Source organism: Ascaphus truei, chromosome 12 (genome assembly GCF_040206685.1).
Source record: "Ascaphus truei isolate aAscTru1 chromosome 12, aAscTru1.hap1, whole genome shotgun sequence".
Classification (NCBI taxonomy): Eukaryota; Metazoa; Chordata; class Amphibia; order Anura; family Ascaphidae; genus Ascaphus; species Ascaphus truei.
In genome coordinates this window covers 48,778,968-48,794,678 of record NC_134494.1, presented here as the reverse complement: position 1 = coordinate 48,794,678, position 15,711 = coordinate 48,778,968, and the positions used below count along the sequence as shown (strand labels likewise).

The 15,711-nt window shown below is 40.1% G+C and overlaps 1 protein-coding gene across 1 annotated transcript in view; it reads left to right on the top strand.

Annotated features, from left to right (window-relative positions):
* LOC142464237 (ras-related and estrogen-regulated growth inhibitor-like) overlaps positions 1–11,764 on the top strand; it is a 28,021-nt gene extending 16,257 nt beyond the window's left edge. The window contains exons 3-4 of the mRNA XM_075567643.1: positions 445–518; positions 4,935–11,764. Of these exons, the coding sequence (XP_075423758.1) occupies positions 445–518; positions 4,935–5,417 (557 nt within the window). The 3' untranslated portion in view covers positions 5,418–11,764. The remainder of the gene's footprint in view (positions 1–444; positions 519–4,934) is intronic.
* Positions 11,765–15,711: the final 3,947 nt, after the last annotated feature.

Here is a 15,711-nt window from a genome sequence, read left to right as displayed (position 1 = left end):
GTTGTAAGTATGGTGGTCCTCCAAATTATTATCAACCTTAAAGTGGTCTAGGAACGTTGGAGAGCTGCTCATCTATGCGACTGAAAATCATAGAACTCCCGAGTGGCAGATGTCAACCTTAGCTCAAATATTTCAGATGAGTTAGAACAGGGGTGCTCAGCACCAGTCCTCAATCTTATAATGGCACATGGACCACACTTCTTTATACAGATGCATAAAGTCACTTTTAACACTTGGAGATTTTATTTCCGAGCCGAACGTCTCATGAACACATTTGATTAGGCCTCTAAGGTAAAACGAGGTTAAAATACTGTACAGGTAAATTTCTCATGTACACGGAGGTGAATCCAAAGTCTTGGTTGTGTTTACACGAGTGTCAACTAAAATCTATAGACTCATTGTTTTTAACGAACAGAACCTTTTGATTCTTTTTGTTCTTGGCAGAAATGATTTACAGGCACACGGCAGCAATAGATGGGGAATTTATCCATTTCGAAATCCTAGATACCGCCGGGCAGGTATGATTATAGAAATAATTTATTAAGGATGTATTAGGATGAATTACAAAAAACAGTAGTGACTATACCTAGTAGTTCTGTGTGTGACCAACAATTATTATATAATATTGGTGGAGAAACTTTTTTGACCATAATATAGAAAGATGTATACATTATTTATGCTTTGAAAGTAGAAAGGGTGAGAATTTGTAAAATAAAACACATTATTCTTTCATTAGAAAATGGTACCATTAGTCACTAAATTAGTGGTACTCAATACCCCCCTGGGTCCCATCACACTTTAGCCACTGACTATACCATCTGCTTTAAAGTAAACAGGGAGATTCTAATTTACAGGATTGCCACCCGTTTTATTACTGGGAGTTACCCGTTTATGAGATATTCATGTAAGGATGCAGATGGGGATCCAATCATTAACAGTACCATAAGAGGTCACCATTACCTGTCACCTCACCAGCTGCCCTAAACCTTCTTTAAAACAAATGATTGATAGGAAAGAAGACTAATGTATTAACTTACCTTCTCTTTGCTATTAATGATGCACTTAAGTTTATTCATACTAATCTCTCTGTACGCCTCTTACTGCTTCACTTGTAAACTCTTTGGGGTTAATGTTACTACGCCTCAATATTTGCTTATATCCCGGTATCGTCTTTTCTCTGTGTTTCTCCGTAACGCACAGCAGACATTTTAGGCGCTGAGAAACACCCTTACAATATCACCATTTTATTAAGAATTATGATAATTGCATTGTATGCTTCCCTGACCTTGCAAAAGCCCTACTGTATTTACAACTCTCGTTGTACCTTGAAGAAATACCGAAGCCCAGTGGTCTCTAGGGAGCTGTAAAGAAGGTCCACGGATTATGGAAGAATTTCATGTAGAAATGCACTATATATAGAGCTTTCATACATATAAAAAAAAACATTTGTAACTCTCACAAATCTGTTTTAAAACACGGTAGATTGTAAGTCTTCAGAATGAATATTTTATTCACGTCCGCATTTATTGACGACATAATCTATGGAGTGAAACACTGATCAATTATGAGATAAATACGCTGTCCGAAAATATTTAAAATCATTAACTCGCACCAATCTCAGAACACATGTAGTCTTTAAATCCAACTGATGACTCACCCACTCACTATGCCTGAGCGGGAGTCATGAAGGACAAGAACCACATGTACTGTACATATTTGGACAGTTGTGATCTGGATACAGTTTTCTTGTCTTATTTGTGGAACAAGTAAGAAATACTTCTGTGGCTGGAGAGCAGTTCCAAAGCAAAGGGAGTGGTGAGAGCTCCAATGCTACGCTGGTACCCTGTGCCGTACAGAAGATAGAAAGAAGGTGGACTTCCCTCTTGGCCATATACCGAAATACCCTTGTTTACCTCTAGGATGGGTAACTTGACTGATCATTCAAGGAGCAGAGCAGAAGGCAAAGTGTCAACGGACAATGGGGGTTATTCACTAAGGCAGGCCAAAAATGTCCAGCTTTAAACCATACGTAAACTAATGACCTGGCTGTAAAGAGTCACTGAGTGGTTTGTCCTCCGTATCATGAAATACAAAAGGTGGTACTGGTAAAATTGGCTAGCAACTGGCCATTGGACTCACATTATTATTAGGCCCTTACTGAGATTGCACAAAACAACAAAAAATAAAATGCAACACTGAGCTATTATCTGCTACAAAATAATAATTGATATACTGTAGAAGATGTAGCAGACATCATTGATTATGCTGATAACAGAGCATACTGCATTACAATGCAGATTATCACTGATTTTCTTTAGAATTTAATGGCAGCGGTTGCGCAGAATATCACTGGCAGTGGGAGCAATAGCATCTTAGATAAGCTTTGCTACATCTGTATATAAAAACACAATATCACTGTATACTATAAATATGTACATTCACCAATGGCCATTGATTCATATACTGTACATGCCAAATAAACAGTCTGTAAGACGCTAACACATCCTAAATGTATTATAGATGAAGACCCATATTAAGCATGATCAGAAAAGACACAGAAAAACACATGAAATACAATAAGAGTAGCCTTCCAAAATATATTTGTGTCTTAAATGTCCATATATATATATATATATGTTGACTGTCCACATAAATGTAACTGATCAATCTCTATAAGCGTCTTAAGGCTATGTAATGCTGTATGCATGTACGGACTGTGGTCCACGTCTTCAGGGTATGGTGACCCCTCAACACACAGCCCAAGAAGTTATAACCCCTCTTGACTTTACATGGGTACACTTCAAATTCAGTGTGACGCTGATCCCCTCATATTGTCCCATAAAGGTCTGCTCTCCACGTGGTGGACACTGAATACACATATATTTTAATAAATTATTCCCATTGCATTTAATGTGTTTTTCTGTGTCAGTTCTGATCATGCTTAATGTTCTCCAGTTGGTTGTTCATCTATATTTCCTTTTGATGTGTTGAGAATCTCACCGGCTGTGTTTATCAGTCATGTATATGCATCAATGACCAGTGGTGACTTTGCATTCATAGTATAATTAGTGGTTCCAGTTCTCAAGAACCCTTAGGTGTTAGGGATATCCCTGCTTGAGCATAGGTTGTTTACTCAAAAAGATTGAACCGCCTGTGCTCATGCGAAGATAACCGGAAAACCTGAACTGTTAGTGGTCCAATATTTTTATATATGAGTGAAAAAAAATAAATATATATATATATATATACACACACACACACACAGAAACGGGACAGCTGGCACTCCAATTACAAAGAACTGGTGCGGTGCATGTCCTATAGATATAGACAAACAAAGGCAGTCAACCCTACAAGAGCAGACAAAGGACAGCACTCAATGGTAAGTTGCAAAGATGGTACACAGCACAAACATGACCAAAACGTTGGTCATGTTCGTGCTGTGTACATCTGAAAACAGGTTTTTTCTTTGCAACTTACCATTGAGTGCTGTCCTTTGTCTGCTCTTGTAGGGTTGACTGCCTTTGTGTGTGTGTGTGTGTGTGTGTGTGTGTGTGTGTGTGTGTGTGTGTGTGTGTGTGTGTGTGTGTGTGTGTGTGTGTGTGTGTGTGTGTGTGTGTGTGTGTGTGTGTGTGTGTAGAAGTATCTGAACCGTGTTAGCCGAGCTTAATAATCAAAATGAATAGATGATACCGTTCCGTGGCTAACGAAATGCTTTTATTTTAGTGAGTTTTCGAGATACAATGATCTCCTCTTACGACGGTGTTACCTCTTTAACACCGTTTTGAGTGTATCTTGAAAGTTTGCACAAATAAAAGCATTTTGTTAGCCACAGAACGGTATCGTCTATTCGTTTTTTAATATACTGTGTGTGTATATATATATATATACAAACACACACACACTTACTGCATGCTTTAAAGCTCTCACAGTGTTACAGTACATTATACGTCTTTTTGCCGTTTTGAGGGATCTCAATACAGGTTTTAATGTGGGTCTTATAACAACCAATTATACCATATACCATAATGTCCGTTACGGGTTAAGAACAGGCAATTCCCCAGAAAAATGAAGTCGAGCTCCACCTACAATTCACTTGACTTTAATTTTTAGTAACAACGTTTTAGGTCCACACACGACCTTTCATCAGGTGTATGCACACTGTGTTAGCTACTGTACACGTTTTATCTTACTGAAGTGTTTTACCCTATTTTTATTTTATATGTTATATTACGGGTTAACACACCTGATCCAGCATTAAGAAATTCAAGTCAATATCAGGGAACTCTGGATCAGGTGCGTTAACCTGCAACAGAACTTGAATAACCAATATTTGAACACACGTCAGCACACTTTAATAAATAAGCTACTGCAACACATTACCCCTGAAATATAGGGTTTTCCTCTCCTCTGCAGTAAAACCTACATTTCGGGGTCTGGATTGGAGTAACGCTGCCTTTAGGTTTGGCTTTACTAATGTCAAGCTACATCCCTGCATTAACTTTGTGGATATACTTTGTTACAATCTAATGTTCACTAACTTCCGTTCTAGTTACTGTAACTCAATGCCCTTTCTGGCTGAAAACAGAACTTTAACCTAAAGTTATTGAGCTTTGAATATGCACATTAATACTTAACCAGACGCTAATGTGGCGTCTTGCTAAGGCACTTAACGAAGATCTAGGCCTTCGAGAATGTGGTCTTGATTAGACAATTGATTATTATGACAATGCTGGTATAAGAAGTAATAACTTCTAAGTTGAGTAGGATAAGTGTTATATGGAAAACTATTATAATTTATATAAGTTTATTTCTGTTCATGGTTTTTGAATACTGCTAATTAGCTATCAATAATGGAACTATTTTGGTTCTCAGATCGTTGAATGAAGACTTATTTTATTCTGGTCATAAGAGAGCTCCTTTTTTCTTTTACACAGGAGGAGGACTCACTGCAAATTGAAGAGAAAATCAAATGGGGCGATGGTTTTGCAGTGGTGTATTCAGTGACGGATCGTTGCAGCTTTGATGAGGTTATGCGGTTGTGTTTTCTGATTAATCATATCCACTCCAATACAAAGAGAGGAGGCACTGAGCAACCTCCAGTCGTGATAGTCGCCAACAAGAAAGACCTTCAGTTTGATAGAATGGTATCCACTGATGATGGAGACAAACTGTCCAAAGCCTTGAAGTATCCCTGTTATGAAGTCTCCACCAGAGACAACTATGAAGAGACGGTTATGGTCTTCAATGCACTTTATTATGAACTGTTGAAACAAGGAAGCCTTTCGCCTGCAACATTCAAGAAAAGGAGTGTGTCTAAACTAATGGAAAAGATTCCAAAGATTTATGCCAACTCTGCCCTAAACTCAAGTGGCAGGAGTTTAAGTTTCAATTCATTCAGGGATTACATACCAGAATGAAATCTGTGTGTATTTACAGCTATGAATTATTGTACTTCGCCAATATGCAAATGATAACTGATTTTGATGAGAGCAAATCTCTCACCGGATTTCTAATACGAGTATAGGGCTAATTTAATGCAACTTTTGAGATTCCCAGTATTTAGAGGTGACATCGAAATGTCAGGATTGGTGAGGCGCACAGAATAAGGCTGAGAACGCTCATTTACCATACAGTGTATACTGATATATCTTTTGTCTATGAAAAAGTTAAGGTATCACCTACTTTAGTAGGTGATGCATTTTTTTTTTGACTAATATATTTTTAAGATAAGTTTAAAAAGAATAGCTCTCTTCCTTAGGTCTAGCATTATTGGCCCACAAATTATTTTTGTAAAAAATAAGTAAAAAGGCAGAGAGGCCGTGCTGAGCGAACGGGAGGATGGGAGGGTGTCCAAAAATGTTACGTTTCTACACCAAGAATTCTAAAATTTAACACAAATTATAACAAAAATGTAGTGTATAATGCCATATTCACTAATCAGTGCTATTCCATTGTTGGGTTATAAGGTGTCTTTCGGTACCAAGATGAGATAGCAAGCACTTGGCAGGGATGGACAGGCCTGGGGTGGTCATAGGGGCAATTGCCCACTGACCGGTCAGATTTTTTTTTTTAAGTGGCTCGGTTGGCTCAAGCGCGCACACGCATACACAAAATTGGGGTTGTCGACAGCATTCTGGAGTTTTAAAAATAAATTTTATTCAAGCTCGCAAAATATAAAAATGAAAACCATCATGCAACGTTTCGGGCCTTCACAAAACACCGGCGCCAGGGGCAAAATGTTAGGCATGGGTGCTTGGGAAATTTCCATCCCGTGTTTGTGTGTTTATATATATATATATTTATTTATATATATATATATATTTGGCTTTTGTATGTGCATGGAACTTTCTCATTGCATAGTGCATGGCGTGTATGTGTGAACGGTCGGACCTGTAGTTTGGCGTATGCACTTCCCAAGAGTTGGGTTTTCTTAGCAGCCACTTGGCACATTTATTATAGTGAGGACAAAAACGAAATAAACTAAAATAACAAACCATCCTGATCAAGTAAGGGATCAAAGGATTTGTCAGATGGTTCTCTGCAGCCACAACTCAGTCTGACGGCACAACCTCTTTCCCAGCTCCACACTGACAGTTTATACCCAGAAGCTCCAACCACAGGGTACTAAGTATCCAGATTTCCAAGGGAGATATCGAACGTTCAAAAATCAGAATTAATAACTCACCAAAACATTACAAAATACAAACCACATCCATGGCTTCATATACATTACCAGGTCAAAACAAACAAAGCATGACATATTTGGGAATTTAGGTTATACATGTTATATTTCAATAATCCCCTTCCAAAAACCACCCCATAACTACTGTGAATTTAGAGCAATGGACTATTCCAGGACCGGGCTGATATAGTAAAAACAAGTTGCAGTTCCTTTAGGACAATTGCTACAGAAATCACTATTACTGGATACTATGGTTCATTTGCATTTAAGTTGACTTTCTAAGCGTTTAGGATCCCAGGACTGAAGAACTAATCAAAATCCTGGTAGCCTCCCAAACACTGCACAACTTGCTGTAACCATACACTTGCTTTTTAATTAACTGCCTTAACTCTTTCCCTGTCAGACTTGCAGAACATCTCAGCCTAATTCCATCCCTGCCAGACTTGCAGAGCATCTCAGCCTAATTCCATCCCTGCCAGACTTGCAGAGCATCTCAGCCTAATTCCATCCCTGCCAGACTTGCAGAACATCTCAGCCTAATTCCATCCCTGCCAGACTTGCAGAGAAATTTAGTAAACTCCCTTTTTAAACATTTTAAATAAGTGGCGAACGTGGCCCTGCCACAGTATGGCGCGTGCATCCTGTGTGCGTGCGTCTGTGTATGGAGTGCTGGGTGCATGTGTGTGTAGGGTACATGCAGTGTACGTCTTTGTGTGGTGTGTTTTGGGTAGATGTAGCGCTCGTCCGTTTACGGTGTAGGTTTGGGCCCTATACCAGCACACTGAACTATCCTGATAACACATGACACACTGCCTTGCAGCCTGCCACGGACTGGGTCACGTAATGTAGACACTCTTTTATTCTCTGTGCTCAGTTTTCTATTGGAACTGCTGCATACCGACTGTTGGTTTCTTTTGCTCAGCTACAGAGAGGTCTGTGTCTCAGAGAGGCCCTCTGAAGCTGTAATGCCTCGTTCAGGGTGCCAGAGGCAGGAGTTGGAGGGCGGGCATTCGCGTGTGCGAGCGGCAGTCTGCTGGGCGATGTGTGCACATCCTCCCCAGCAGACTTTTTCAAGTGTTGAGGAGGCGGGAAGGGGGCAGGGCTACAGAGGGGCGGGGAGGGGGCGGGGCTACAGACAGCAGCTTAGGGATCGGAGTTGCTGTCTTGAAATCATTCTCAGGAATGATTTCATTGGCTGCCGAGGTCCCAGTGACGCTGCTGCAGCTTCAAAATACTACCTGGGTTGTTTATTGAAACTGTAGCCAGCGTCAACTCCAGGCTTCGGAGACAGGGCAGCTGCTACCCTGACAACCACAATTCACTTTCAATACATTGTTTCGGAATGCCGCCCTCACGTAAGCACGCCCTCCCTCCGAAGCCAGCACCCTGAACGAGGCCTTAAGCTCCCATTGGCAACTCAGTCACAGGACATTCCTACTTGGCTACCCTTTGTACACTACTGCATAACAGTTACTCAGAATCAGTATTGGTCGTGTTTCTGATGGCTGGCAGTAGTATTCTCTGTCTAGTATCATTAACCCACGGCTTGCTGTAATAGATTGTGTCTCTTCTCCGCAGGTTGTGTTAGGTGTTTGTGTTACAGTGTGGCACACAGGTCTGACTGCATTGTTAAGAAGTGACTTATTCCTTTGCAAGTTAAATTGCCTGTATTCACTAGACCCTCTTTGTGTGTCGCTATTTGTTTTTATCTTTGTCAGGAGGAGGATTGGGTTTTGAGGGTGCAGCGAATTACCGTAGTCCCCTCTCGGAGGCTAAGGGAATGGGCCAGTAGAAGGGGTTAACCACCCCAAAACGTTGCCCCCTGCATCTCCTTCCCCAATTAGGGGTTTCCCTACCCTTTTCCCATTTTTCTGTGATTTCCCATTCCCCTCCCCCCACCACTCCCTCTCCTCCCCAACTCTCCTTCAGGCTGTACCTGCAGTCATTTCATATCCCCGTTTGCCTTGACATATAGTTGTGTTATGATGTTGTGTCTTGCAATACACACCCTTTGTTGCTACCCCATAAGTCTTCTTGTTTTCCTTTGGAGTGCTGGGAGCACCAGGAGTGTTGCATAATCTCCTGGCGTGCCGATATGGGAGATCTTAGTGCAATATTTCAGGATGCCGCCTCCTGTGGTCAGATGTGCAGTGGTGTCTCCCCCTCCCTTCCCGCTGCAGACTCAGAGGGAGGAGGAGGAGCTTCTGGCAGTATGGATGCAGAGAGCATGGGAGAGCAGCCAGCTGGGCTGCAGCACTGAAAGGTAACTCCTCTCTCTACTTGGTTCCTACTATTAACCCCTTTCCCACCTCGCCGGAACACGTAACCCCTTCCTCTCTTCCCCACTGGGGCATTTAAACTCTACCCCACCCTTCCCATGGACACTTAACCCCTTCCTCTATTTCCCCTGAGACCCAAAACCCCTTATCTCTCCTCTGGGATCCTTAACCCCCCGCCCCCTTCAATGCCTGCACTTCACCCTTTCTCACCTACACTGCTTCCATGACTAACATCCACCTCATCCCATAACTCACTATTTATTAAATAAAATCTGTTTAATACATCTTTAACATTTTAAAAGTGAAAGGTGTTTTTAAGCGGAGGGAGTGTGTTGTGTGAGTGGGATGAGGGCTGGATGAATGAGGGTGGTGGGAGCAAAGAAAAAAAGAAGTGGCCGACGTGAAAAGGGTTTGGGAATGACAGAAAATGAATTTATTTTGAGGACACATTTTATTTTAGATTTACTAGACAATTTTCAGACTTATTTTAACAAATGTATCTCGATATAGATCATTATCGCAATACATTTCTTCATATCGTGATCATGGAGAAAATGTTGACATTGCCCAACCCTAGTATGGTGTGTGGGCTGCTCGATTCTTGGGCTTGTGGGTTATAAGAAACTTCACTTACAGTCTTCTTTTTTTATGAAACAGAAAATGGAGAATTGCACCAAAGAACACTGGTTTTGCATTGTCTCTCTCTCTCTCTTTGTTCTCTGAGTATGTTAAAAAAAATGTTTAATTTTTTTTCATCAGTTAATATTACGTAGGAACGTTGAGGTTGAATCTACAAATGTACTGTGGAAGTATCAATATAAATCAATTACAAAATCCAGTGCTCTGTCCTTGAACAGTGTTACTGTGAGAGATGCGAGTGTCTGGTCCATAGAGAATATAATCTAAATGGTAAGGTGGGAGACATACAGAGACAATATGCATGTCTTACCAATGTCTGTACTATGTAGCCTAGGCCATCAGTAGGTGTTAGCCAGTATTTTATCTTCTGTACTTTCATTGTCTGGCCAGCACTCCATCAGTGAATGAGTTTGCAAACAATGTCAAAGGCAATCGGAAGTTGAGACCTAGCATCATTTACTATGTAAAGGTAGGATCAAATAAATGTTTTGCTCAGAGAGCAAAGTATCTATCTTTGCTGATTACACTAAAGATGCAGAATGTTATTTCTGTACAAAGGACTAGGATTAGCTAGAGACTTGGGAAGGTAAAGGGCAGATGATATTTAATAAAGATAAATGTGCGGTTATGCATTTTGCAAACAAGAATAAGCAGGCTACTTACAAACTAAATGGGACCAAAATAGGTAAATCCTTGTTGATGGATTTAAGAGTCCTGATAGATAGCAATCTTAGCAACAGTGCTCAATGTCAGGCAGTAGCTGCAAAGACAAGTACCATACTATCTTGCATAAAGCATGGTATTGATTGAAGGGGAAAAAGCATAATTTTGCCATTGAATAAATCCTTAAAAAATACATTGTGGAACTGGAAAAAGTACAGAGAAGAGCCATGAAATTAATAAAGTGATGGAAGGACTGATATATGAGGAGAAGCTAGCTACACTGGCGACACACTTTATTCGAGCTCGGCTAGTCCCACGAATTCGGGTATACTCGGGTGTATTGAGGTTTGTGACTGTTTTCTGCCCGAGTGCATTGAGGTATTTTCCAGGCAGGGATTGAAGCATTTTATTCCCGCTGGCTGCAATACTGCACAGTATATATATATATACTGCATTACAATTCATGAATTTATGCCATCTGGTAGACACGCGAAGCATTGCAGCCTATTAAATCCTAATCATTATCATTTAACAGATCAGCCGCCCGTCAGCCAGGCATGAACCCAGGCTGGGAAGGCAAACGCAACGGGGCTTGTCAGAGGTGAGGAGTGGCGCATTCCAGGTATCTGCCAGGTACATACTGGGTATTTGCTTGAATAAAGTGTGTCGGTGCAGTAAATTAGATTTGTTTACATTAGAAAAGGTGTCCAAGAGGGGATATGATAACTATTTATAAATATATTCAGGGTCAAAAGGACCCTCTACATTCTAGAGAAATATTCATCCCATGGACAGTACAAATGATACATGGTCACCCCTTTAGATGGCAGGAAAAGAGATTTCACTAGCAACAAAAGAGTTATTTACAGTAAGGGCCGCTGCAATGTGGAATTCATTACCCATGCAGACTGTGATGACAAATACAAAAGATATCTTTAAGAATAGGTTAGACCTCTTTTTTTCTTTTTTTTTTAGAAAGGAAAGATATACCAAATAAGTAAACATTGGAAGAATGTTGATCCATGGAGAAATCTGTTTGCCATTACACGAGTCAGGAATTAATTTATTTTTTTTCCCTTAAGAGACATTACTGGATAATGTTTCACTGAGGTTTTTTGTTTGCCTTGCTTTGGATCAATATACTATAAATACAAATATAGGATGTGTATCAGTCATCTAAATGTAACAAAAGTTTGAACTCGGTAAACATGTCTTTTTTTCAAGCTCACCTATGGTGTAACTGTAAAACAATGTAGCAGCAGCACAATCACATCCTTATTAAATAGAAAACCTTATACATCTGAACCCTATGTTTTGATGGAAGCATTCTACCCTCCCATTGACTTGTGGGTGGCAATGAAACATACATATTAATGATTTGATCTTTCAGGTAATTCCCAAAGCTCCCTAAAGACAAACTGTTGGTCACTGTATTAAGTTTCCATAACAATCTTCATTTAACAATAAAAAAAAAATAGATATGAAGAAAGAAAAGGGCCACTCACTATCGCAGCAAGGAACGGGGCACCAGAAAAGTTGTTGAGTGGGAGTGCAGGCCACAGTTGTTGAATAGGATTGAAGAGAGTTTAACCACTGAGATGTAAGTGTGTTTTATTTCTAATGTATATAATATTTTTGAATAAAATAAATGGCATGGATGCACAAATACATTTCCTTTTTTTAGTATGGTTTTCCATCTAATAATTTCCCCCTAATATTTATGTAAGGCTTTATCATTATAATGTAGCACTTATAGAAAAACGGGGAATGAACCCCAAGTGCCTGATGCTGCAAGCTAAGCAGGTAAATTTTGTAGTTCATAGAACACAGAGATAAGAACAACAACGTCATGGATGTAATAGCTTGATAAACTGTTAATCCTCCATATATATAACCGAATTAACTCAGGATGGGGGGCTGTAAAACATAAGCTGGTAGAAGTACAAAGAGGCACGTCAGTGAAGTGCCAGAGAGAAGAGCTTCACCTTCAACCCGTGTCCCACAATGAATGGATCAGCTGGCGAGTACTCACAGTGAGGGTGTTGCTGATAGAAGGCAGCGTTTATTCCAGGCTGCTTGTTGTGATGGCGTGCTCCTGCCCGTGACTAGTAAAAGGAAAAGGATGGGGTAACTCGGCGGTCACAGCTCTCTATAGATCAACCAAGAGCAGTAAAAATAAAAAAAATTATTGAATCAAAAATATGACATCAGCAGAGAGAAGGTACACTCTGACGCGTTTCGTCCTGAAGGAAGGACTTTATCAAAGAGTGAAAAACCCTTAGCATCAGCTGATCTCTAAATAGGCAGTGCTTTAATCTAATTGGATAAAACTTGCACGTATGCATCACACACACCTGCAGCTTAATGCAGGGGTGAGCAAACTTTTTATGCCGAGCCCCCTTTTTCATCCATAAAATTTCTCGGGCCCCCCCTGCCTGATGTAATCAAAATCACATGAAAAAAACAGCGTCTGCCGGCCCGCGCACCCAGTTTTTGCCGCACACCGCTTGTGCCCCCCTAAATATTCTTGCACCTCCTTGCCCCCTCAGTTTGCGCACCACTGCATTCAATCACAACACACACCCTCTCTCTCTCTCTCTCTCTCTCTCTCTCAATCAATCACCACACACACACTCAATCACCAGACACACACACACACACACACACTAAATCACTAAATACACACTCAATCACCACACACACACATTCAATCACTACACACAGAGACAACACACACTCAATCACAGACAACACACACTCAATCACAACCAACACAGACACATCACACACACATAATCATAAGTCACATAATTTCACCTGGGGAGGAGGGGGTGACATGCTCCGATCCCCCAATCCCCCAATCCCCCATGCTGCTGAAAACTGGTGCAGGAAACAGACAGGAAGAGAAGGAGGGCTTGTCTGTGTGCAGAGAGAAGCCCCGCCCCCTCTGCAAGACACAGAGCAGAGAAGCAGCAGCACGGAGCTTCTGGCCGCCCGTGCACAGCTCTGCCCGCCCCCAGGTTTTCCCGCACGCAGCCCGCGCCCCCCCTAAATAATCTTGCGCCCCCACAAGGGGGCACGCCCACAGTTCGCGCAGCGCTGGCTTAATGAATTAATCACAGAGAAAAAATCTGTCATTAGATTTCTCAGCTCGATCCATAAAGAGAATCGCTGAGTGCACAAAAGACACATACAATGTGACATAAATATACAATATACAAGAAATCAATTAAACTCTATACTAAATAACAAAATAAAGAAAAAATTAGAAAATGGGTTAAAAACAAAAACTCCACGATGTCAGAGAATAAGAATAAAATTATATTTGACAATATATTGACTATAACCATGTAACAAGAAATGAATTAATTAATATTAAATGTATACCAAAAGAATACATAACTTATGAATGATAATTAATATGGATGATATAATAGTCAATATAATAATCAATATACATGGATGAAGTAATGACAGAACAAAAGTATCCCATAAGAAAATACTATGCAGAAAACATGTATGGAAGTGGAATATACTCTGAATACTCCTCATGGGGCAAACTCATGCTGTAAGAAAATGCTTGAGCTCCCAATCTAAATTAATACCAGAAGGATGAAGAGTATTCAGAGTATATATCCAGTACATCTCCTGTTTGTTTAATGTATTTTCCCTGTCACCACCCCTAGGAATATGCTCTATGGCGGAATAGGAAAAAATTCCTATACCGCCCATTGGGCACGTTGAGAAATGTCTGGCCACCGGATGTAATATATCTTTCCTTTTAATTAATCGCGCATGTTCGGCTATTCTGTTTTTTAAAGGTCTTATAGTCCGACCAACATATTTTTTTCTCACAACCAGAGCTCAAAAGATATGTCACGAAACTAGTATTGCAATTCAAAAAACTATTGCTATAGTATTTATTTTTACCCTGATTATATGCTATAATCTTGGTTGGACAAGCATATTGACACATTGAGCAATTTCCGCAGGCAAAAAAGCCCTTGGGTATACCTCGAACCTGGTGATAGCTGGAGCGAGAGTCAAAGAAGCTGGGTGGCAGATGAGAAGCAAGTGTCTTGTCCTTACGATAGATAAATCTCGGTACACCCTGAACAAAACTAGAAATGTCTTTGTCCAATGACAAAGTCTGCAAATGTTTGTAAACTACGTTACAAATGGAACAAGATTGTCGATTAAATGTTGTTACAAACAATGGACACATATGATCATCATTGGAGAAAGACTTCACTTCATCTTTATTGTACCAAGGTTTTCTCTTGTTGAAAAGTGTTTTTCTATCACGTGAGTCCGCATATTCAAAAACAGTTTGAATATCCACATTAGTATAGCCTCTGGCCTTAAAACTTTCTGACGTTTCCCTTGACTATTGAAGAAACGTGTCATTATCAGAACATAATCTCTTGAGTCTGATAAATTGAGCCTTGGGAAGGCTTTAAACAAGCGAGCGTGGATGGCAACTTTGGGCACAAAGTAGGGAATTCCTAGAATTTGCTTTTCTAAAAATGTCAATTTGAATGGTCATGTCATAGTCTATATACAGGAGTAAATCTAAATAATTCATGTGATGTATATTGTGTTCGAAAGTAAATTTAATATTAAGATCATTTGTGTTAAGTGCATCAATAAAAGAAATAAGTGCTGATTCATCACCATCCCGCACAATTATGAGATCATCAATGTATCTCTTGAAAAATATAATATTAGTGCGAAATTAATTATTAGTGTGATAAATATGTTGTGCTTCCCATAATCCCATAAATAAATTTGCATATGAAGGTGCAAAACCTGTGCCCTTTGCAATGCCTAACTTTTGTAAATAAAATAGGGAGTGAAACATAAAATAATTGTGAGTTAATAAAAAAGTGATAGAATCTAAAAGAAAAGTGCAATGTAAAGCAGAACGTTCTGATAAATCTAAAAAGTGACGTGGAGCCAAAAGTCCATGTGTGTGTTGTACAATCGTGTACAGCGAGATCACATCTAGTGTGACCCACCTATACTCTTTTTTCCATGTTAGATCCTGTATGTAAACTGACAATGACATCCGCCGTATCCTTAATATATGAGGGTAGGCAGAAGACCAAAGGTTGCAAAAAGCTGTCCACATATCGCGATAACCCATCTCCCAAAAAATCTTGACAAAACCTAAGCGAAATGCGTTGAATCGTTGATCCTGGGAGGACCGGAGATTGAAGGGATTGGCATTGCTGTACTGATCCTATCCGAGAAGCCACTTCCGCCCTGAGTGTTACATCACCGGAAGTGACGTATGCGGACGTAAATGCGGATGCATGCGGTTTATAGCAGATGGGAATACCAGACTACAACCCTCAACAGCCCTCTCCCATGATACTTTTAACCTTTTGAAACGTGAGTGTATTAATTTATCTGCTATTCTGTGCAATACACTATTTAAACGGTATT